The 24,309-nt window shown below is 41.4% G+C and overlaps 1 protein-coding gene across 1 annotated transcript in view; it reads right to left on the reverse strand.

Moving 5' to 3' along the window:
* snx25 (sorting nexin 25) overlaps positions 1-23,984 on the reverse strand; it is a 238,134-nt gene extending 214,150 nt beyond the window's left edge. Inside the window, exons 1-2 of the mRNA XM_048593946.1 lie at positions 23,565-23,984; positions 23,041-23,416 (exon numbers count right to left, since the gene is read on the reverse strand). Coding sequence (XP_048449903.1) covers positions 23,041-23,316 — 276 coding nt within the window. The 5' untranslated portion in view covers positions 23,317-23,416; positions 23,565-23,984. The remainder of the gene's footprint in view (positions 1-23,040; positions 23,417-23,564) is intronic.
* Between the last annotated feature and the right edge of the window lie 325 nt (positions 23,985-24,309).

A 24,309-nucleotide genomic window follows, 5' to 3' on the forward strand; every position in this document is an offset into this window, starting at 1 on the left:
TGGCTCAGTTTATAGGTGACATTTCTGGGCTTTGTGTTTTCCTGATTTTCATGCTGAGTTCTCAGCCTCAGTGGGCACAACAGTGAAAGGAAAGCGTAGGTCGTGCAGAAGAAAAGGCAACATAATCAAATAAATTGAGCAATTTGACTCAGGTCATCTCCCTATCCAATTAGGGCACTGAAGTCACAGAAGCACAAAAACAGCTTGACTTCCCACACTTTGTCAGGTAACAGTTTGCGGCACAGGAAAGGTTGAGATGGGAATAACATGTGGAGATCATATTAAGTCTTCCTACATAGAGTCATAGAGCTGTACAGCATGGAAACAGACCCTTCGACCCAACTCACCCATGCTGCCCAGATATCCTAAATTAATCTAGTCCCATTTGCAATAATAAAGAAAGCTGTGATGGTTCACTTTCTTTTGTATCCTATCCAATACACACCCTAATTCTCAGCAGCAATAAATCTCCTCACTAGGAAGCCTGGATTGTTACAGAAAATCCTTAAAAAGTATATAGTAGCTGTGCCAATGCACTGCAGAAGTCTCATAATTGGATACCACTAGACAGCTCCTGCTCAAACTATGAAAATAGCCTCTGGTTTGAAAATCCACTATGCATTATACCAATCACGGGGAGAAAGCTATGCACCTACTGAGACTCTGCCCATGAGATGAAGTGTTGAATCAATACAGCAGCTTAATATCTCACAGCACATCAAATAAAATGATTTTATTTGAAGTGACTGCTGTTATATAAGCAAATATGGAATCCATTTTAAAAACAAAAGATTCCTAGAAACAGCAATAAATGATTCACTAATTCATTTGTTTTTGATGGTACTGCTCAAAGGAGAAATGCTCCCAACAGAAACAGAACTGTCTGTCCTCCTTCAAAAGGTGCCACAGTGTCTTCAGGAAACAATCGACGTACTCAAAGACAGGTGCCTCCAACAATGTAGCATTCCCTCAGGATAGCGCAGATTACATCACCTCTGATCAGCCTGCTGCCATCTGTTCACATCACAGGCTGCAAATCAGCTCCAGGGACACTGAAGTCTAGTTAATAAGGCTGAAAAATCCACATGCAAGCAAATGACTTGAAAGAAATTAATTTAACGTGTGTTCCAACACTGCTCAAACGGAGGAGAATGGAAATACAAGCAGCATTGAAATAGATTTTCTCAATCATCATGGAGCAATCGCTTCATTTGTATTCTTCTAAACAGCAATGACACCCACTCACAATGGGTCACCACAAATTATCAACGATTAGAGTCACTGAATAAACATTACCTGGACTAGCTGTGACTCCAAATCAAAAGGTTTTGTCTTGCTATTTTGCAAACGGGTTACCCAAAAAAGACCAGAGGACACATGGTAATAACCAGTTTGTTGCTAAAAATCAGAGTACTCCGAGAGTATGAATCACGGCAGCCGTGGTCAGGCCAGCAAGATTAAAATAGCCGGAAGCTAGAGTCAGACTTGCAGCCCATCAATTCAAGCATATTTAGCTTGTTGGCAAAGGCTTCACCAAAACAGAAAAGCAGTCAAAATTAAAGAAGATTTTGTGGATATGGAAATTTGGTATGTAACTATCCCAAATTGAATATGACACTGGATCTCCAAATTGGAGGAAACAGCAAGAAAAAAAAACTGAATGATGGTAGAGACTTCAGATTACTGCATCATCAGAAGCCACAAGGGGAAAAACAAAACATTTATCATGCAAAAACCAAACCAATACTCCCAACCTGCCAAGAACAAAAATATTCCAAATAAACTGCCTCCAGTTCATCAGAACATTATCCAGTTCAGTAAACAAGGAGAAATTAGAAGGTCACCATTTTGAGCACATATACAGCATTTGGAATATTTTGTAAAGAAAAAAATCAAGAGCTCAAGTGTAATAGTGCCGAGAACTAAAGAATAACGCATACTTTTGTAGGTTAGGAAGAACTTTCACCCACAGTGGTACAATTGATGCTACATATAGACAAATAAATCATTTGTCTATCGTCACAATTATGACAGTTAAAACATTAATAGGTTTAAAAAAAAAAACTTGTTCAGACGTGCTATGACATGTCTTTGGGGCATGTGGCACTTGAACGCAGACCTTCTGGTCTAGGACAGGGACACTACCACTGCACCGCAAGACCCCTCAAGAAGATTGAGCTGCCTCCAATGCCAGTATACATTTTGTTATAAGGGACCAAAACAGTTCAGTGCTCTATGCGTGGTCTGACTAGTTCCTTGCATCCTTTTATCAACATTTCCCAATTTTTATACTCCATTCCTTTTGAAATCAATGCTAACATTCTATTTTCCTTCTTCAATTACCATTGAACCTGGACACTAGTTTTTTGATTTATGCACAAGGACCCACAAAGCTCTGTGCCACAGCTTTCTGCAATCTTTCTCCATTTTAATAACATTCAGCTCCTATATCTGTCCTGCCAAAGTGCATAACCTCTCATTATATTCTGCCAAGTTTTTTTTTGCCCACTCACTTAGCTTATCAATATCCCTCTGTACACTGTGTTATCACCAATACTTTCCTTCAAACCTGTGTGTGTCATTCTCAAACTTGGCTGAACTTCTAATCAAATCATTCATATACATCTTAAATAACTGTTGCCCCAGCACAGATTCCTATGGCACTCCACTACTTACAGGATGCCATTCTGAAAATGGCCCCTTTCTCCCAACTCCCTGTCTTCTATTATTTAGCCAATCTTCTATTCATGTTAACATACTATCACCAAAACTATGGGCCTTTATCTTAATAAACACAGTGTTGTGTGGTACCTTGTCGAACACATTTTGGAAATCCAAATTTATTAAATCTACAGGCTCCCCTTTATCTATCATACTTGTTACTTCCTCAAAAGAAAAATAATACATTTATCAGGCTTGATTTCCCCTTCATGATGCCTTGCAAATTCTGCTTCATTATATTATGCATTCCTAAATATAGTATTACATCCTTATGTCCCTAATATTTTTCCAATTACAGATTTTTAGCTGACTTATCTCTTGGTTGACTCTGTCCCTTTTTGAATAAGGTCTTCTTTAGCCCAGACTTCAAACAGATCTTATCATGTGTCTAATTTTCTTTCATAGAAACAAACAGAATGGACAGGAAGTCATTCAGCCATTTATGTCAACGCTAGCTAACCGAATCTCACTTTTTAGCTCTTGTCCATAGCATTGCAGGTTACAACTAAATAAAGTCTGGACTTCACCACGTGGCAACTTTACTGCGACCATCCTAAGCAAAGGGATCCACAAGGTCCATTTGGTATAGTGTGACAAAGAGTCTGACTAGTAAAGGTCTTTTATTAAACAAGAAGTAGCTAATTCCGTTAGCAACTGACAAACATGGCTACAGATACTGTGAGGAGAATCAGGATGTCATGTCGTACTTCTCCAAAATCTTAAGGTATTCTGCCCACGTATCCGTACACTATCAGTTTACTAAATGATGCTTGTGGCACTTCTCAGCACTAACCCTTAGACCCACATACAATGGTTGTAGCACTTCAGTTGCATATCCAAGTATTTTTCAAGTATCATGAGCATTTCTACCTCTTAAACCCCTCAGGCAGCAAATCCTAGAACCCTAGCACAGACTGGATGAAAACATGGCTGTTGTGAAACTTGAAAGGGTTCAGAAAAGATTTACAAGGATGTTGCCAGGGTTGGAGGGTTTGACCAAAGGGACAGGTTGAATAGACTGGGGCTATTTTTCCTGGAGCATCAGCAGCTGAGACCATATAGAGGTTTATAAAATCGTGAGGGGCATGGATAGGGTAAATAGACAAGCCCCAGGCTGGGCAAGTCCAAAACTACATGGCATAGGTTTAAGGTGAAAAGGGAAAGATTTAAAAGGGACCTAAGGAGCAACTTTTTCATGCAGAGGGTGGTGCGTCTATGGAATGAGCTGCCAGAGGAAGTGATGGAGGGCTGGTACAATTATAACATTTAAAAGGCATCTGGATGAGTATATGAATAGAAAGCTTTCAGAGGGCTATGGGCCAAATGCTGGCAAATGGGACTAGATTAATTTAGGATATCTGGTCAGCATGGACGAATTGGACTGGAGGGTCTGTTTCTGTGCTGTACATCTCTATGAATCTATAACTCCCTGTTATTCTTCTCCAATTACATTAAATTTATACCCCAGGTTAGTTATCCCATTGCTAATGGAATAGGTCCTACCTATTCACTCAGTTTTAAACACTTCAATTACGTTAACTACCTTGGTTCTAAAATGAAACAATCCCAGTCTATCCAATCATTACTCAAAGCAAAAACTACTCTAGACCCTGCTAAACACCCTCATAGCTCCATTGAAACTTTTACAATCTTGCGGTGATCAGAACTTAATGCAGTAACTAAAGCACTTGGAAATACGTCAACATTCTTTCACTATTTTCCTATGTTGTAAACTGCTCCAGCGCAACCTACGTCACTGTTCCTCCACCACGTTCTTGTGTTCGAAACAATTTTAACATAACCTGCCTGCTCTTACAGGCTGTCCCTGGGTTATGAACAGATTCCATTCTTGAGTCCATTTACAATTTGTACACATCGGAATACAAAACAGGAAAATATAAAATAGCTGTTCATAATTACAGGAAATGTTCTTATGTCAGTATTAATTTTAAAGATCTGACACATCCCTGCGTGAGGTCCCACTCGTAAGTACAAGTTTTTGTAAATCGGGAACCATACGCTATCCATCCCTACTCTCTTATATCATATATCTCTCTATATCCTTTAAATAAAATTTCAAGTGTACAGAAATTTGCAAAGTTGGATCCTACCTTGCTTAACCGTGAATTCATTGTTCAGCAGCCATTGTAACTCTCTTGCTCCTCCAACTGGCAATCATATCTCAAGTATCACATATATTCCTGGTTTACCTAGTCTAACTTCCTCCATCTGATTGGAGGGATGGGGAGAGTTGGGAAGCAGAGCTGTGGGCTGCAGAAGCTTATAGAGATCAGGAAGAGGAAGACTGTGGGGTGATTTAACACTGGATTTTTTTAAAGAAGATTAGGGGAACTAGAAAAGGCTAGGAGCCAATGTTCATCAGAAAGTACAGAGGTGGATGAGCAAGTGTAATTTGATCGAGGAAAGAATACAAATAGGATTTTTGATGAGCAGAGGAGTACAGAAATGCAACCAGCACAGCAATGCAATATTTGAGATTTGAAATATCAGAGGCAAAGAGAGCTGGGGCAGCAATGGGTTTTTGAGAGTTGTGAAGTAGGGGGAGTTTGCAGACATAGAAATAGAGGACCGTAGTGGTGGAGAGGGTACAAAGTCAGAAGTGCAGCCAAAGTCAAATTGGAGCCAAAATTGTATATTTACCAGTTCACTTTAAGGCACAGCTGGGAAGAGGGATGTATTCATGGCAAAATCATGGAATTTGTTACCAATGGTAACGTCAGCCACTTTGGCATTACCAATCTGTCAAAATTACACCTCAGGCAAGGAAACTAACAGATAGTAAGGTGATGGAGAGGTAAATGTTGTCACTGTACATTTGGACATGATCATGCGTGCAACATGTAGATCAGGAAGCCACAGGCAGCAAATAACAGATCCTTGTGTACTTCGGCGGAAACAATACAGTGGGGAAAAAAAGAAAGGCTCTACAGAAACTGGCTACAGTTCAATAGAGTCATTGAATTATATAGCATAGAAACAGCCCTTCGGCCCACCATGCCTACTCTGACCACAAACTATGAACTATACTAATCCACTTTAATTGCACTTCATTCATAGCCAGCTATGCCTTGGCACTTTAAGTGCTCATCCAAACAACGTTCTTAAATATTGCGAGTGTAGTTGCCTCCACTCTCTCAGGCAGTGTTCCATATATCTACCACCCTCTGGGTGAAAAAAAAATTTCCTCAGATCCTCTCAAAACCACTTGCTCCTCCCCTTAAACTTGTGCCCTCTGGTCTTACACATATCTGCCGTGGGGAAATGATTCCCATGATCTATTCTGTCAACGGGTCTCAATTTCTATACCTCAAAGGTTCCCACCAGCCACCTCCCCTCCAAGGAAAAGAAACTCAACCTATCCAATCTCTCCCCATAACTGAGACTTTTCATCCCAGGAACATCCTGGTTAATCTCTTCTGCATCCTCTCCAGTGCAAACATGTCCTTCTGATAGTGTGGCGGCTAGAACTTCACAGACTATCCCATCTGTGGTCTAACCAATGATTTATAAAATTGTAACAATACTTCCTTGCTCCTATATACCATGCCCTGGCTAATGAAGGCAAGCACCACATATGCCTTCTTCGCCACAGTCAGGGATCTATGGTCCTGTACACCAAGGTCCCTTTGTTCCTCAGTACTCCTTAGGTATCTGCTATTCATTGTATATATTATTTTATTAGATCTTCCGAAATACATCACGTTACTTTTACCAGGATTAAATTCCATCTGCCACTGCACTGCCCAATTTATCAGGTGATAAATATCAGACTGTAGCCTGAGACTATCACCTTCACCATCAGCAACATCTACAAACTTTTTAATGATACCTTCTACATCCACATCCAAGTCGTTAATGTACATGAACAGCAAGGGTCCCAGCACTGATCACTGTGGACATTAGAAGCCTGTGATCAGCAATCACAAAGACAACCCTCCATCATCATCCTTTGGATTCAAAATTGGTTTGCAGATGGGAGGCACTTTGCCAACTTTCCGTGGGTCCCATGGGCTCTTAGCCTGTTCGGCTGGTCCAAAGCATAAGTGTTGAACCATATCAATTGCTTCAATAACCTTCTCTCCATGATATGAACCGCAGTGGAGATATTTGTTGAAGAGTGCACAACTGATCAGCACCATTTGTGACTCACATCCTGAAGATATCTATGTAGCAGGAGCTGGATAACGTTCAGGTTTGGGCTGATAAGTGGCCTAGTGATGTTATTGCTGGCCAGTTAATCCAGAGACCCAGATAATGTTCTGGGGATCTGGGTTCAAATCCCGCTGTGGCAGATGGTGGAATTTGAATTCAGTAAATATCTGGAATTAAGAGTCTAACGATGACTGTGAATCCATTGCTGTTTGTTGGAAAAACCCATCTGGATCACTAATGTCCTTTAGGGAAGGAAACTGCCATCTTTATCTGGTCTGGCCTACATGTGACTCCAGACCAACAGCAATGTGGTTGACTCTGAACTGCCCTCTGGGCAATTAAGAATGGGCAATAAATGCTGCCTAGCCAGCAATGCCCTCATCCAGTGAAGGAATAGTTTAAAAAAGTACATACCATCTCCAACAAGGGAAGTTAGTGACCATTTTCATTCAATGACCATAGACCAAAGGACATAGCGATTCAGCTCTGAGAGTCGGCTCCGCCTTTCAATGAAATCATGGCTGATCTGATAAGTCTCAAATTCACTTTCCTGCATTATTCCATAACCCTGAAGTCCCTTACTGATTAGCAATCTGTTTACCTCAGTCTTAAATATACTTAAAAATCCAGCCTCTTTAGTCCTATGGTAAAAAAAATTCAGGCTCTCTACCTTTAAATAAGTCCTCCTCTCCTGTGTCTTAAACAAGCAATGTTTTATTCCGAGATTATGTTACTAGTCTTGACTCTCGGCTACAAGAGCAGTTAGAGGCTAAGAATCCTGCAGCAAGCACTCACCTCCCATTTCCTCCAGACCTGTCCATCACCTACAAAGCACACTTACTTGCCTGTTGAGTGCAACTCCAACACTCAAAGAACTTGACACCGTCCAGGAAAAAGCAGCCCTCTTGATTAGCATTCTGTTCAATGCATTCAACATTTATTCTCTTCTCCAAACAAACAGTGGCAGCAGTGTTTACCATTTACAAAACGTGGTGCAGGGTCTTCCAATAGCATCTTCCAAACCATGATACCTTATCACTTGGAAAGGAAATGGCAGCAGAGCTTACAAACATGATAATTCTCCTATGAAACACCTTGAAGATTTTCACTCTGCTTCGGTGCTCGTCAGCTTCCCCCATTTTTACACAGTCAACATAGTGCTTCCCCTTTTTCCATCTCTTCCTCTAAGTCACAAAATCTTTTAACCTGCAGTATTTTAAGTTTCTTGTCACCATTGTCTTCCATCTGGTTTTAAATTTTCTTCTTCCTTATTCCACAAGTTCCCCTCCAAGCAACTCAATCCTGATTTAGAACTATATCATCATTCTTTCTCTGGGTCAAAATCTTGAAACTGCCTTCCTGATATCACAGTGGGTGTCTCTTCATCACAAGAACCTTCACTGGTTCAAGTAGGCAATAACCACTGCCTTCTCCAGGGCAATTAGAGGTTGGCCAGCAGAGCCACACACATTCTACGAACAGTGTTTTTAAAATCTAACCAATGAGCTGGATACTGAAGAAGTGGCATTGGTGGCTGGTGTGGTCAACCACCCAAGACTGAGGAGATGTCAAAGAGGACAAGGAGGAAAAATATCACAGAAATTCTAAGACTAAAGTTGTATCACTGCTAAAGCAGAGATTGAAAGCGGTCTGAAAAGATTCAAACATAAAGTTATGTAAATTTTTTTACGAAAGTGACATAAAAAATAAAGGTCATTACACCATGAAACATCAACTGTTTCTCTCCACAGATGCTGTCTGACCTGTTGAATATTTCCAGCATTTTATTCTTCTTCAGATTTCAAACATCTGCATAATTCTGTTTTTGTAATATTAGAAATTAAAGTGGATTTATAATCCATGTAATGCCAAGTGCATGCAAAACAATTCCTAGAAGACTGACTTTTTAAATCAGTTAAGGAATAAACTTTGGATTAACTGCAATGGTTATTCAGGAACTTTTGAGCTACTGTGCCTTTGTATAATGTCAAGATAGCAATAAACGCACTCAGTCTTCAAGTTTAATTATTTTTCATTAAATTAACCCTTTGTTTACAGTAATACAGATGAGCCGCAGCAATAAGATCCATTCTTAAATCTATCAACGTTATCTTGCTACAATCACCCTGACTATTCTCTTTTGCTCGAAAAGAACGCCCCAGCTGTTTTGCAATTTCCTGTATTTTCCCACCATCCCAGTTCTCTTTCTTCTGTACGCTTGCCATAGACCGGAAGATTAATGATCAGATTCCCATTATTATGCTTTTGTTTGCAATACAAATGGAGATTCACAATCTCAGTGATACTTCGATTATTATTTTGAGAGTTGTGATATACTACTCCTTTAACATGAGCTCAGGAAGATTGAAGAGAACAGTTGAGGAAAGTGTACACTTTGGAACTCATCTCTCTATTTTTCTTGTACTTCATCCAGGAACAATCACAACTATAGAGTTTTTAAATCAAAGTTGTGGGAACATATCTTGACGTTTTCTTAATGTTTATAAATTGCTATTTCAAAGTAAGCTGAATAAATTCCTTTTATGGCACTTAGTGCAATTCATTTATTAGGCAGGTTACTTGTTACTTTTCTGTGGCTGCTTATAGAAGCCTTTTTTAGGTGATAAAACAAGTTGCAGTGATATGGTGTCAATACAGCGTGGTGCTGTAGATACACATCAGGTCAGGCAGCATCAGAAGAGCAGGAAAGTCAACGTTTCATCAGGACTGGGGAGGGAGAAGGGAGCTGGGAAGTAAATAGAGGGAGGAGGGGGTGGGGCTGGGGGCAAGGTAGGTGGGATGATAATAGGTGGATGCATGTAGTGGGGATTGGTCAGTGGGAAGGTTGGGGTGGATAGGTGGGGAAGAAGATGGACAGGTAGTGTCAGGTCAAGGAGGTGGGAATGAGAGGGAGGGTTGGACACGTGATGAGATGCCAGATGTGGTGGGGAGTGTGCAGTGGATGAGGGAGTCACAGAGTGAGCGAGCCCCTACGAACAGCAGATAGGGGCAGGGAAGGAAGTCTCCTTTTGATGGTGGGGTCGGATTGCAGATAGCAGAAGTGGTGAAGGATGATGCACTGGATGCGGGGGTTGGTGGGGTGGTATGTCAGGACCAGCGGGAGTCCGTCCTTATTTTTGTTGGTGTTGGGGGGTTGGTGGGGGGGAAGAATGTGTGGATGTGTGGGCAGAAGTGCAGAAAATGCAAGAGACATGGTTGAGGGCATTATGGATCAATGGAGAGTGGGGAGGGAAGTTGCACTCCTTGAAGTAGGATGACATCTGGGATGTCCGGGAGTGGAATGTTCCACCTTGAGAGCAGATGCAGCAGAGGCAGAGGAATTGGGAGTAAGGGATTGCATTCTGGCAGGAGGATGGGGGAGAGGAGGTGTAGGCAAGGTAGCTTTGGGAGTCGGTGGGTTTAAAATAGATGTCGGTGCTGAGGTGGTTACTGGAGACGGAGACAGAGACGGAGAGGTCCAGGAAGGGGAGGGAGGTATCAGAGATGGTCCAGGTGAATTTGAGGTTGGGGTGAAAGGTATTAGTAAAGTTGACGAACTGTTCAAGTTCCTCATGGAAGCACAAGACAGTGCCAACACAGTCATCGATGTACCGGAGGAAGAGGTGAGGGAAGGTACCCATGTAACAGCAGAAGAGGGACTGTTCCACAGATCGACAAAGAGGCAGGCATAGCTCAGACCCATATGGGTGCCCATAGCCATCCGTTTACTTTGTAGAAAGTGGGAGGAGTTAAAGGAAAAGTTGTTGAGGGTAAGGACAAGTTCCATTAAGTGGATGAGGATGTCGGTGGAGTGGAACTGGTTGGGCCTGTGAGAGGGGAAGAAGCGGACGGCTTTTAGGCCATCTGCATCAGGGATACAGGTAAACAGGTAAACAGGGATTGGATGTCCATGGTGAAGATGAGGTGTTGGGGGCCAGGGAATTGAAAGCCTTGGAGGAGGTGGACAGCATGGGCAGTGTCCCGAACGTAGGTGAGGAGTTCCTGGACCAGGGGGAAACGATGGAGTCAAGGTAAGCAGAGATGAGTTCAGTGGGGCAGGGGCAGGAGCAGGCAGAGACAATGTCTTGGTCCACCCAATCAGGTTTATGGATTTTGGGAAGGAGATAGAAACATTTATGTAATTCCTGCAGCAGAATGAAATGTGGATGCTGAGATGGATGTGTGGAATAACAAGAAAGGATAAGATCAGGAACCGATACATTGGGGGGGTCAGTGAAATCTGTGGAAGCATCAGACAGAGCAACTAAGAAGAGATGGAAATAGTACAGTCATCTGTTATTGAATGAGGCAAGCAACGGAGATGGGATTGTCATGAAGAAAAGGAAGAAGAAAAAAACTTAAAATCAGATGGAAGACTGTGGTGACGAGAAGTTTAAATACAGCTGGTTAGAAGATTTAGTGATTGACAGGAAGGGATGGAAAAGGAGGAAGCTTTACGTTGATAGTATAAAAATGGACGACCTGACAAGTATAAGCAGAGAAAAAAAATATCTTCAAGGAGTTTCACAGGACCATTATCAAACAAGAGTTGATTTGATAATTTCATGTAGCTAAACATGTACCATTTTAACTGTAGCAGAGCTGATAATCCATGGTTGGATAAACAGGAGACTTGTCTTACACAAAAGATGAAGGACTTCACAACACCGATAAGAAGTCATTTCACCATCATCTTCCGGAGGGTAATTAGGGATGGGCAAGAAACATTGGCTCAGCCAGAGAAGGCCACATCCCCTCAAATGAATAAAAAAAATTGTTAAAATTCATCAACTCCTTTGACGCATGATCCAATTATATTAACACAAATAACACGCTACCAAACATTTACATTTTTTAAAAAAATTACAAAATCGCTTTTTGTCATTAAGTGCACAAACTGAAGTTAAAAGCTTTTGACAAAGTTTTGAAGAAGGGTCACAGGACTCAAAACGTTAACACTGACTTCTCTTCAAAGGTGCTGCCAGACCTGCCGAGTTTCTCCAGAAATTTCTGTTTTGTTTATTTAAAATCCTTTGGTGTCACTATGTCCTAACACTACATACTTCAGGTCCAGACTTTAGTTCTTTTTCCATCTTTCAGTTTATATGAACTCTTGCAACGGAACACCTAAAACAATTTTTTTTAAACTATAGATTGGTTTTAAGCCAGAGCATTTTTCTAAATTCCTCAGGGACTTGTTTCTTAAACAGTAAAATCACTTATTAATTGGAGTTAAGGCATTAACTGAATTGAAGAAAACAAAGGCAATAGTAACAGCACTAGGAGGAACTCAACGAGTTCAAATTAACACCAATAGCAACATTACTCACAACTGTACTGCTTTGATATTAGACCCAGAGGTCAGTGCAAAGTTCGCTTTTATGTTAGGTGTACATGTGATACATTCTGGATTGGAAAACAAGGATTGGGAGTTACACATTGAATGAATTGCTGCAGTTCTGGAAGATAGCTCTCTAATCCCATTTCAAAGGCAATTAGCAAAGGACCATAAATGCTGACCTTGTCAGCAATGCCCTCCTTTTTAATTTCATTAATTCAGAAAATAAAAGACATCGATGGAAGTAAATAAACATTGTATAAAACAGGAAAGAGAAACTGCATGTACCCAAGACAGGACAAGAATTCTACACAAAGGTGCCAGTGGAAAAATAAGAAAGGCCAAAGACTCTGCGTTTAAGAAGTAGAGAAAATAATCAATACTATATTAGTGCAAGGCAATGGCTTAGTCACACAGTTGGTTTACATTTTAGGAAGCCATTTCAGTCACACAACGCAGAGTTCTACCATGCTGATGGCAAGTTTGGGAAATTATAGTTAAACTAAGAACTGAGTCATTGAACTTGAAACGTCAACTGTTTTCTCTCCACAGATATTGCCAGGCCTGCTGAGTTTCTCCAGCAATTTCTGTTTTTGTTTGCAAAATTATAGTCTTCAGGACAGACAGAGACATAGATCTTTCTTTATGCTGACACAAGTAATCAAAGCTCCACGAATTTAATTCGAACACGTTCACTATGGATGATGTACAATTCTAAGCTGTATACAACAAATCTCACAGGACGACAAGGTCAAAAACAAAGTTAAAATGCCACATTAATCTTTCAGGACTTTTCAGCAAGGAGACAAGATATATTTCAAATCAACACTTTAATGAATTTGAAAAAAGGTGCTCACATCATAGATAACACTTGCAGGGGTGAATACAAAAATATAGTACACTTAAAAAAAAACTTTCCGTTCAGTCCAGTCCAACTTTCATATCTTGCAATGTGCTCCAAAGATTTGATTTCCATTCCTGCAGAAATCATATGGACTCACTTCACAGCTTAATCAAGGAATCACAGCAATCAGTTCAGAGGACTGAACTGTTTACAATTTATACAAATGACTTGGATGAAGGCACAGCTGGTACAGTTACTAAATTTGTTGATGACACCATAGGCAGGAAAGCAAGTGGTTAAGAGAACACACAGAGATTGCAAAGTTGCAGTTTGTTTTCGAATACAATTCTTCTGCTGCAGATGACTGTCCAATGTCCAGACAGGGGTTGCTAGATTTGTTCAAAGTCTGTCCCATTTAGTACTGTGATAATAAAACACAACACAATGCAAGATATTCTCAATGTGATGGCGGGACTTCATCTCCACAAGAACTGTGCAGTGATCACTCTTACTGATACTAAAATGGACAGATATATCTGCAGCAGGCAGACTGACAAGGTTCAGGTCAAGTACATTCTTTTGTCACTACCTGTCACAGACCCAGTTCAGCAGCTCTGTCCTTTAAGACTTGACCAGCTCAAACCCGCAATTGTGTTGCCAAGCCACTCTTGCTGGTGGACATTGAAATTCCCCACACAGTACGTTCTGCACCCTTGTCATCCTCAAATGCTTCCCACAAGTGTTGTTCAACATCTGAAGGAGGATAGACTGTGCTTACTATCAGAAGGTTTCCTTGCCCATGTTTGACCTGGTGCCATGAGATTCATGGTGAATGGAGTCAATGTTGAGCATGCCCAGGGCAACAGGGCTGTATACCACAGTGCCACTACCTGTGGGTCTGTCCTGCTGGTGGGACAGGACGTATCAGGGATGGTGATGGTGGCATCTGGCTGAAAGGTCCTGTAGGGTATGATTCCGTGAATGTGACTATGTCAGGCTGTTGCTTAACTAATCTGATTTTCCAATTTTGGCACTAGCCCCCACGTCAGTAAGGATGACTCTGCAGAGTCAACAAAGCTGTTTGCGCCTTGGCTTTAAATCGAGGCTTTGGTCAATATCAGGTTGTCTTTCCAGTTTGGTTTCTTTTTCAAAACTTTCTAACAATTGTTACAACTAAGTGGCTTACTCGGTCATTTCAAAAGGCAGTTCAGATTCAATGACATTGGGGAGTCACATGGTGGTTTCCATTCCTAAAAGGACATTATTGGAAAACACATCTGTTCCAGTGATAGTAGGAATTGCAGATGCTGGAGAATCTGAGATAACAAGGTGTAGAGCTGGATGAACACAGCAAGCCATCCTGCTCGGCCTGCTGTGTTCATCCAGCTCTACACCTTGTTACATCTGTTCCAGTAATGATTTTATAGACAGCATTAGACTTTTAATTCCAGACTTTATTCCAATCCCACCACCTGCCATGGTGGGATTTGAATCCATGTACTCATGGGTCTCTGGATTAACAGCCTAGTGATAATACCAATAGGCCATCATCCTCCCACTAGAAAAGAGCAAGAGATCACCCATAATCCAAATATTGTCTACTACCAAAACACCAAGCAGCCATTTTTCCTTAATATTTTTTTTTCCACTTTGTTCCAAATTTCTAAATTTCCAGTCTATCAGCATCCCCTGTTTATGAGGGTGACCTGTTTGCAGCTTCTACCAACATTGCTTAAACAAATTACAGTAAATAAAAGTGGACCAGAATCTCACCATTGATTCCCACAAGTGAATTTAAAAAAACTAAAACATGAAGTAGCCAAGGTACAAATACACACACACAGACAGACACAGAGTACTTACAGGAACGATTTGGATTCATTTACAACGGAGACTATTACTGGCACATGATCATTCATTACTAACATCCTTCAGAGTGAAGGCAGCAAAGGTGATCACAGGAACAAATCATCTATCTTAACTTTCCTGTAGGTGTATTAGTATTGGTTTCTGTAAATCTGGAAATTAATGGCTATATGTTCACTTTGACATGAATGCATTCCTCCTCCAACAACATCTGCTATTCAATTTAGGAGAGAACTTATTCAAGCCTCCAGGTCCAAGGTCCTAATTTCTCAGTAGGTGCACATTTCTCGGTGGGAGCTATATGTTATGTGCTGTCACTGGTATTATGTTTCATGAAATCATGGTGGGAAGGATAAGGTTTTACACAGGATGCAACTTCTTGCCACTATTTGCAAATGTTAGTCTGTGATCTCCAACGGATTTCACCACACCACTGGAGATAGCAAAATGGATCTAAAAAGCTGCCTAAACAGTATTGTGCTTTGCAGATTGACATCAAATCCAATTATTTTTGGGAATTGTTGAACTGGTATTGTAGGAACACATTCCCTCCAGCACTCATATGTCAAAAGGGGGAGAATTGATGACATTTGTGCTTTGAATTAAACACCAAATATTTTATTGTAAACAATAATTGTGTAGGTTTGTTTCAGAATCACACCCATTATGAGATATCTAAACCATACAGGTATTTCTTTGCGAAAATAGTGCAAATGCCCAGGGCAGAGGTATTATTTACAAATGTCTGAAGGTGGTTAATGATTAGCTCTGATTTGGAGATACTTCGACATACTCCAGTGAACAAGGTGAAATGTTCCCATTAATGGCTAAGGGTGACAAGGTGTTGGCCTCCTTAAGGAACTACCTTCACAATAATCAGGCTTTGTACTTGGTCCTACTACCATCATCAACTACTAGAGAGAGCTCTTCACATCCAGCCTAGAAAAGGCTGGCCTCAGCAGGATTTTCAGTCCTATGCAAGGCTCTTTCCTAAGCTTTTATTTATATAATAAATGGGTGTTTTTTTTTTTTAAAAAGAACTCTTTCTGGCACTTCCAAACCAAGGCTGTGAGGAGCATGTCAGATTAGGATGTTTAGATTGGAAATTTCAGCTTTCTAAAATTAGTCAAAAAAGGTAAATTCAAGTCATTGTACTATTTCAGAGATGATCAACCCTGTCCAAACAGCTTAAAGTCACAGTCCACCACTGAGCTTGGGTGGATGTGTCAGTAGTTTAAAAATGAAATATATTGCCGATTCAACGGCACACAATCTTTTCCCTTCTGGGTCACATGTTTGACTTCAGACCATACTTATGGGACCAATGTTTACTTTCAACCAGCTCCAAGGCATAGTGAAACAAGTTTGGAACTGTTTCAGACACTTCTCTGTGGGTACGAGTTCTTTGTGCAAAATCACCATTTGTCACAAGTTATCAATTCTCACTCAGTGGAATGCTGTACAGAATGGGAAAAGTTTACATCAAGGTTACACTTGAGGAATGTGACAAAGCAAATTCCCCACAACTGGTCATGATATACCTCACCAGGGACATCTTAATGATAATAATAGGCATGCAAAAGTGAAAACAAGTTACCAGTGCTAAAAGTGGATTAGGAAAAAAAGTTTATAAACAATTGTTGGTAGGGGAGGTTGGTAGTATGCGTAGGTGTGCCCAAGAAATGAAGGAGAGGAGAGGGAACTTTTCATACTATTTTATCAAGCATTAGTGTTCAATTTGCTATAATAAGCATTTCTCAAACATATCCGTACCCCTTCACTACATTTTTTTAATAAATTTTCAACCGTAAGGTTGAATCTGAAGATAGCCACTTTGCTAGCAGTGTCTAGGCCATCTTCCACAGTGAAACATTAGCAATGTGCAGTGAATCAAACATGAATATAGGTTACATAGCCAAATGATAATATCTATTAAGATTAGGATTACGGATTACACCGGCATCAACTGAACAGCTGAAAACCGGAGCCAATTTATTTATCTTCCAAAAGAAAAACTGTATCTTTGTTTTTGGTTCTAATCCCCTACCAAGTTACTCACTCAAGGTGAAACAGTGTGTATATAACACGGGTATTCCCACCCTTAGAAATGTTTTGAAACCCGTTCACTGAAGCAACATACTAATTTTTGCAAAACTATCGATCTCCTCCATTTCCTCTGCTGAAGAGGCTATACATCTTTTCTGAAGAGGCTGTACATCTTTTGACCTGGAGCCATGAATGCTCAAATCCCCTGTTCAGCTGCCTGCCAAATTCTTGCCAATACAAGCTCCGATTTGTCCAAAGCTCATAAATCACAACACAGTCTGTTTCCATGCTGTACAACTAACATAGAATTAGTTAGAGTCATACAGCATGGAACAGACCCTTCGATCTAACTCAACCATGCCGGAGAGATATCCTAACGTGATCTAGTCCTACTTGACAGCATTTGGCCCATATCCCTCTAAACCCTTCCTATTCCCCTACAACCTATTCACCTTCACCTACCATTATTCCCTCCAGACTGTTCACAAAACTCTGGGACCTTGGTCTCAGCTCCATCCTCTACAACCGGATCCTCAGCTTTCTGACCCACAGACCACAATCAGTGAAGATAGACAACTGCACCTCCTCGACAATAACACAACGCTGGAGCCCCCCCGAGGATGCGTCCTCAGCCCCCTGCTGTACTTCTTGTACACCCACAACTGTGTCGCCAAATTCCAAACGAATGCCATCTACAAGTTCACTGATGACACCACCATAGTAGGATGGATATCTAACACTGACGAGTTGAAATACAGAAGGAACTTGGAGGGCTTGGTGATGTGGTACAATGAGAACAACCTCTCTCTCACAATGTCAGCAAAACTAAAGAATGATCATTGACTATAGAAAGAAAGGAAGAGAACACACCCCATCTACATCAACAGAACTAAGGTTTAGAGGGTGGAGAGTGTCAAATTCCTCAAAGTGATAATGACCAACAACCTGTCTTGGAATTCCCACGTAGATGTGATGGTCAAGGCAGCACAACGATGCCTCTTCTTTCTCAGGCAGCTCAAGAAATTTGGCATGTCCATAGGTACCCTCACCAACTTCTACAGATGCACCACTGAAAGCACCCTGTCCAGGTGCATAACAGCCTGGGATGGCAACTGCTCTGCTCAGGACCGTAAGAAACTACAGAAGGTGGTGTGCACAGCCCAGACCATCACAGAAGCCAACCTTCCATCCATGGACTCTATTTGCATGACTCACTGCTGCAGAAAGGCTGCCAATATCAAAGACCCATCACAGCCCGGTAATGACTTCCGTCAGATAGAAAGTACAGAAGTTGAACATACGCACCAGCAGGTTCAGGAACAGCTTCTTCTTGGCCGTTATCAGACTGATGAATGGACTCTCTAGCCTCAAATAATGCTGATCTTGCTAATGCTAGCACATGCCCTGTGCAATGTAACCTGAATGCCTTTGTCTAAGTTTTCTTTTACAACCTTTGATCTGTACATCCTTGCTTACAATGATCTGCCTGCACTGCTCATAAACAAAGCTTTTCACTGTACTCCGGTGCCCGTGACAATGAATCATGTACTCATCCAGATGCCTTTTAAATGTTGTATCTGTAGCAGCCTCCACCATTTCCCCTGGCACACATTCTATACCCACATCTGTTTGAAAAATTTGCCCCTCAGGTTCCTTTTAAATCTTTTCCCTCTCACCTTAAGCTTGTGCCCTCTAGTTTTGGACTCCCCCACCCAGGGAAAAGATCTAGTCTATTTACCCGTTTCCGTGTCCCTTATGATTTTATAAATCTCTACAAGGTCACCCCTCAGCCTGCGACACTCCAGGGAAAATAGCCCCAGTCTATTCAGCCTCTCTTCATAGCTCAAACCGTCCAAACCCAGCAACAATCCTTGTAAATCTTTTCTGCACCCTTTCAAGTTTAACGACATCTTTCCTATAACAAGGAGACCGGAATTGAACACAGTATTCTAAAAGTGGCCTCACTAATGTTCGGTACAGCCACAACATGACATCTCAACTCCTATTTGCAATGCACTAACCAATGAAGAAAGAGTGTCAAATGCCTTCTTCACCACCCTCTCTACCTCCAACTCCACTTTCAAGGAACTGTGCACCTGCACCCCTAGGTCTCTTTGTTGGTCAACATTCCCCAAGGCCCTATATTAACTGAAGTCCTGCCCTGGCTTGTCTTACCAAAATGCAACACCTCATTTATCTAAATTAAACTCCATGTACAACTCCTGGGCCCATTGGTCCATCTGATCAAGGTCCCGTTATATTCTGAGATAATCTCACTTCCACTACACCACCTATTTTGGTGTCATCTACAAACTTACTAACCATACTTCCTATATTCAAATCATTTATATAAGTGACAAAAAGTAGTGGACCCAACACAAATCTTTAGACACACCACTGCTCACAGACCTCCAGTCTGAAACCCTCTACCACCACCCTCTGTCTCCTACCTTCAAGCTAATTTTGTATCCAATTGGCTAACTCTCTCTGGATCCCACGTAATCTAACCTTGCTAACCCGTCTATCATGTGGAATCTTGTTGAATGCCTTGCTCAAGTCCACATGTAAGACATCTAACACTGCCTTCAATCTTGTTTGTTGCATCCTCAAAAAAGCTCAATTAGTGAGACATGGTTTCGCACACACAAAGCCATGTTGACTATCCCTAATCAGTCCTTGCCTTTCCAGAGGCAGTAAATCCTGTCCCTCAGGATTCTCTCCAACAACTTTGCCATCACTAACATCAGATTCACTGGAGTTCTTTGACATTTCCTTACAGCTTTTTTTTAAAATAATGGCACCACATTAGCTGACCTCTAGTCTTCTGGCACCTCACCTGTGGCTGTCAATCGTACAAATATTTCAACAAGGGGCCTAGCAATCTGTTCTCTAGCTTCACAGAATTCTGGGATACACTTGATAAGGTCCAGGGACTTATCTACCTTGATGCAGTTTAAGGCCTCCTGCACCTCCTCTTCTGTAGTATGAACTCTTTTCAAGACATCAATATTAATCCCAAGTTCACACAAAATATTCATTTAGTATCTCACCCATCTCCTGTGATTCCACACATAGACAACTTCATTGATCTTTAAGGGGGCCCATTCTCTCCCTAGTTACTCTTTTGCCCTTAATGTATTTGTAACAAAAGTTTTGTATGCCAATGTTCTGGTCCTCACTGCTCTTCACTAACTTCTCAATTTTATTTATAAATCCCTCCACTGCCTCACTCCACCTTATGTAAACATGAGCTAAGTGGCCACCTTGTGACAGCCCAAGTACAATCATATATTGCTGTTCTTTGTGGTGCAGAGAAAAAAAAGTCCATTTCAAGGAGCTAGAACCTCTCCTAGACACATTTGATGATTCACACGAAGTAACATGTTATCATTTAAACAGCCCAATCACATCAATGCCCTGGAATTCTTCATCACTACTTTATTGTTGACATTGAGTTTTGGGACTAGCGTTCAAAATTGGGTTGGAACTGTTTCAAGCTGCAAGTGCACAGAGTATTTATAATGTCTTCAAAGTCAATTACGCAGACTACAACTCCTACATGCACTTGACACCGAGGTGGCAGCCTTCAACTATTCTTGAGCATCTCCCATCATCCACCCCCCCACCCCAGAATTCCCCCTCATAACTCCTCACCTTGTTTCTCTCATTGCATTTAAAAGTTACCAAGCAAACGTAACGTTGTTACAACAAACATCTGCCTGAAACACTACATAGGAGAGATGATTGACATCACTGTCCATCAGCTTGCAAAAGTAAAAATGCTTTTGCACCTAAATTATGGAATCAAGTTATTAACTCATGAGGAGATTGACATCTCTACAACTGGCTTTGAAGGCACAACAAATACACTATGTACTTGCAGCTTGAAATAATTCCTACCTGACACTTGTTCCAAAATTGGATGTTTACAAAAAAAAAGCAAAGAATTTCATGGCATTGATAACAACTGGGCTTTTTAAATGATAGCTTGTTACTTCATGTAAGATCCCCTCCCAGATTTATTTGGTGATCTTTCTTGAAATAGACAGATAATTTCATAGAAAGAAAAATGCAAATATTTGATTGCACATTGCTCCATCATAGGGTGATTAATTAACAAGTCATATACATGGAGCCTTTTCATCTCACCAACGCACATTAGGTGTCACCTAGTTCACGGAAAATAATACTTACACTATAGAGTAGCTTCAAGAAATCAGGGCGCAAATAAATTACATTCACCAACTACCTGCTTGTAGACCAGGGCAATTATAATTTAGAACAGGGAAGTATACTACAGTTCTTAATACAGCATATACAAGAGGAAAAAGTGGATGAGAAACCGCTGACCAGGAGCAATAACTCAAGAGAACAAATTTGAGCATGCAGAGATGGATAGGGAGAATGAAAAAAAGGGGTCAGGAAGAGAGAACAAGCTTCAAAAAGACACAGCGAGAACAAAACGCAGCTTAATAGCAAAACTGAACCTGCGTTTATGCCTTGAAGAGAAGTCGAAATTAATTCCCAAATGAAGTTGATAGCAATCTTTTCAGGCCAGTGTGAAACATACCACATTAATATCAGCATGCATGGACTAGTCTTATCTGAAACATCTACAGTGTTCTAATCATATTAATGTCAGCCAGAAAGGAATAACGTTTGGTGCTGGAATAAATCCCAAGTCACAAAGACAGTACATTTCATTCTAACCAAAGCTTATCCTCGAAGGTTAAGTTGTTTCTCTCCACAAATGCTGCCTGACATGCTGAGGATTTGCTGCATTCTATTTTTGTTTCAGATTTTTGACATCTGCAGTACTTTTCTTTGGTACTAAAGTAGGTTTCCAACTGAATCATAATCATGTATTACGCTAAGACCTTAGAATCTCATGGTATAAAAGGAAGCCTGTGCTGTCTCTTTGGTCAAGTTATCCAATTAATCCAAGAATAAGCCTATCCCCATAGCCCTTTTAAAAAAAAAAAATTCCCTTCAACTATATATATTTAATTTCCCGTTTGAAAGTTCCTCTTATACCTGCTGCCTTTCAGGGAATGGATTATCATTCCTAAAAAGAGAGAATCACCTCCCCTCTAGTTCCTTTCCTCAACTGTTTTTGGAGGGGATTTAATTTCAACAAATAAATTGCAAACAGTGTTGTTTTTAAGTGTAAATGTATTGATGTCATATCTCATCCCAAGATGAGCTTCCGATCTTCATTTACTCAGACCAACTGATTTCACTTCCATTACAATGCCTGACCACCTGTCCCAGCTCACGTCTCAGTGAAAACTTTATATCCTCTTATGCCAACACAATCTTGGCATCTACCACATTATATCCTAAGTCAACTTGAAGCCTGACAAAAAAACTCTACCGCCCCTGTCCAATGTCAATCTCCCCAGCTCTCACTCAAGCAGTGGCTTGAATTTCAAATTTTCATTTCTTCTCTTTTCTATATAAAGCCTCATGCACACCCCCACCCCAAAAACAAAAAGAAAGATATCCCAGACTCTCGCATCAACTCCTTTAATTATGGTATCATGTACCACTGATTTTAGTGATCACAACTTCAGCTGCTTTAAATCCTAAACTCTGGACCTATTTCCCCAGTCCTCTCTGCTCCACTTTTCCCCCTTTAAGGCAATGCCTACTTGTTCACCCCACTTTTGGGTCAACTGACATAACAGATCCATTTGCAGTCCCATTAGTCAAACTAGACAAATTCAGAATCTGACTACAAAGATCCTAAAGAGTATCAAGTGATTTGAAACACTGCAGAAGCTTCCAAATGCACTGGTTCACACGGTGCAGACCCCAATGACATTTTAGGTTTGCTCTAAGATTGACTAGAATTCAGGAAATATTGACTTTACGCAATCTGAATTTTTGTCTGGCAATATTTGAATCACTTCTACCTTTATGTGGCTCAGTGTCATACTTTGCTTATGAATGCCCCCGTGAAGTGTCAGAGGTGGTTCGTCAACGTTAAAGGCACTATATAAATGCAAGTTGTGTCTGTGTGTGTGGTTTGCAGGTCAGTCGCACACCTTACCGTGAGCTGTCGCAGAAGCTGGGGAGCCCCGGGCGACTTGTCCATCTCTCTGGGGAAGCAGAGTGGCTTGAGGCGGCTTTGCTTGGCCAGGACCAAGAGGCTACCCAGCAGCAGGCTGCCCAGGCTCAGGGCCGAATAGAAGAGGAGCCTGCAGAAAAGCCAGGCCAGAAGGGAGGGAGAATCGTCCTCGGAGTGGAAGCAAGAGGCGGCGAAGAGGCAGAGTCCGGCCAGGAGCAAGTAGTAACCGCGGCTGCCATCAGGACACATAGTGACCATCGCATCTCCCAACTCGACCCTCTCCTCCTTTTGAACACACTCACGTCCATAACACTTGCAAACATGTAGAAGGCACTTTGTGAGACTCGGGAACCGACACCTGGAGGGGGGGGTGGGGGGGGGGGGGGATGGGGGGGGGGGAAGTGTTAAGGATTTTAGAGAAAAAAATTACAATCGACAACCCGCAAAAAAAAAACAAAAATAACGACATGAACAAGAAGATAAATTGAGAAACACGGCCAACCAACCCTCTGTTATTCGCTGTTGCAGATCCTACATTTTCCCCGTGTGTGTGTCTCTCTCTCTCTCTCTCTGGTTCACATTTGGGTTGTTCAAAGGGTAAATTTCACAAATTTATCATCTGTCTCGTCTCCAGTGAATGAAAACCTCTCCTGCCGCCTTTGCTTGTCAAATCACTCGTGAGGGGGTGTTTCTTTTTCCCCCAAAGTATGTGAAATATTCTTCTTGCGGGTGTTCAAACCTCCAGGAGTAGCTGGTTATTCCTCCCAAAAAAAATATTAAAGATTCACTCCCTCTAAACGTCCAGGGGCGAAGCGACTCCGCTGAGGCGTTTGTTTTGCCCCTTTACTACACCCATCAGCTGGCAGACTGTCTGTGTACGTGTGTCTCTGGGTCTCTCTTCCCCCCCCCCACAACAAACAGCCCCCAGGGCTGATGATGTACCCGTCACTTTCAGTCCGCCTCTTCCCTACCCTATCCTCAGTTCAATCCGGAAAGGACACCACCCCTTAAAAGGGCAAGCTCCCAAACTTCACCGGGCCCCACCAGGTCCCTCCTGAGTTCACAGTCTTGAGGGAAGAAACTTGTCCATTTTGTTTTTTGCAAAAATTAGTCTTACTTTCATTCTACGGGTTGCAGGGGAAAGGGGGAAGTGATGCACACCGAAGGCTGTGGGTCCCATGACTTGGAGATCAAAATCTAAAGAGGCACCTGATTGAGGCCACAACTCCCAGGCAACGGTTGAGCTTGTAA

The sequence above is a fragment of the Rhincodon typus genome, chromosome 3 (genome assembly GCF_021869965.1).
Source record: "Rhincodon typus isolate 14 chromosome 3, sRhiTyp1.1, whole genome shotgun sequence".
NCBI classification, from domain to species: Eukaryota; Metazoa; Chordata; class Chondrichthyes; order Orectolobiformes; family Rhincodontidae; genus Rhincodon; species Rhincodon typus.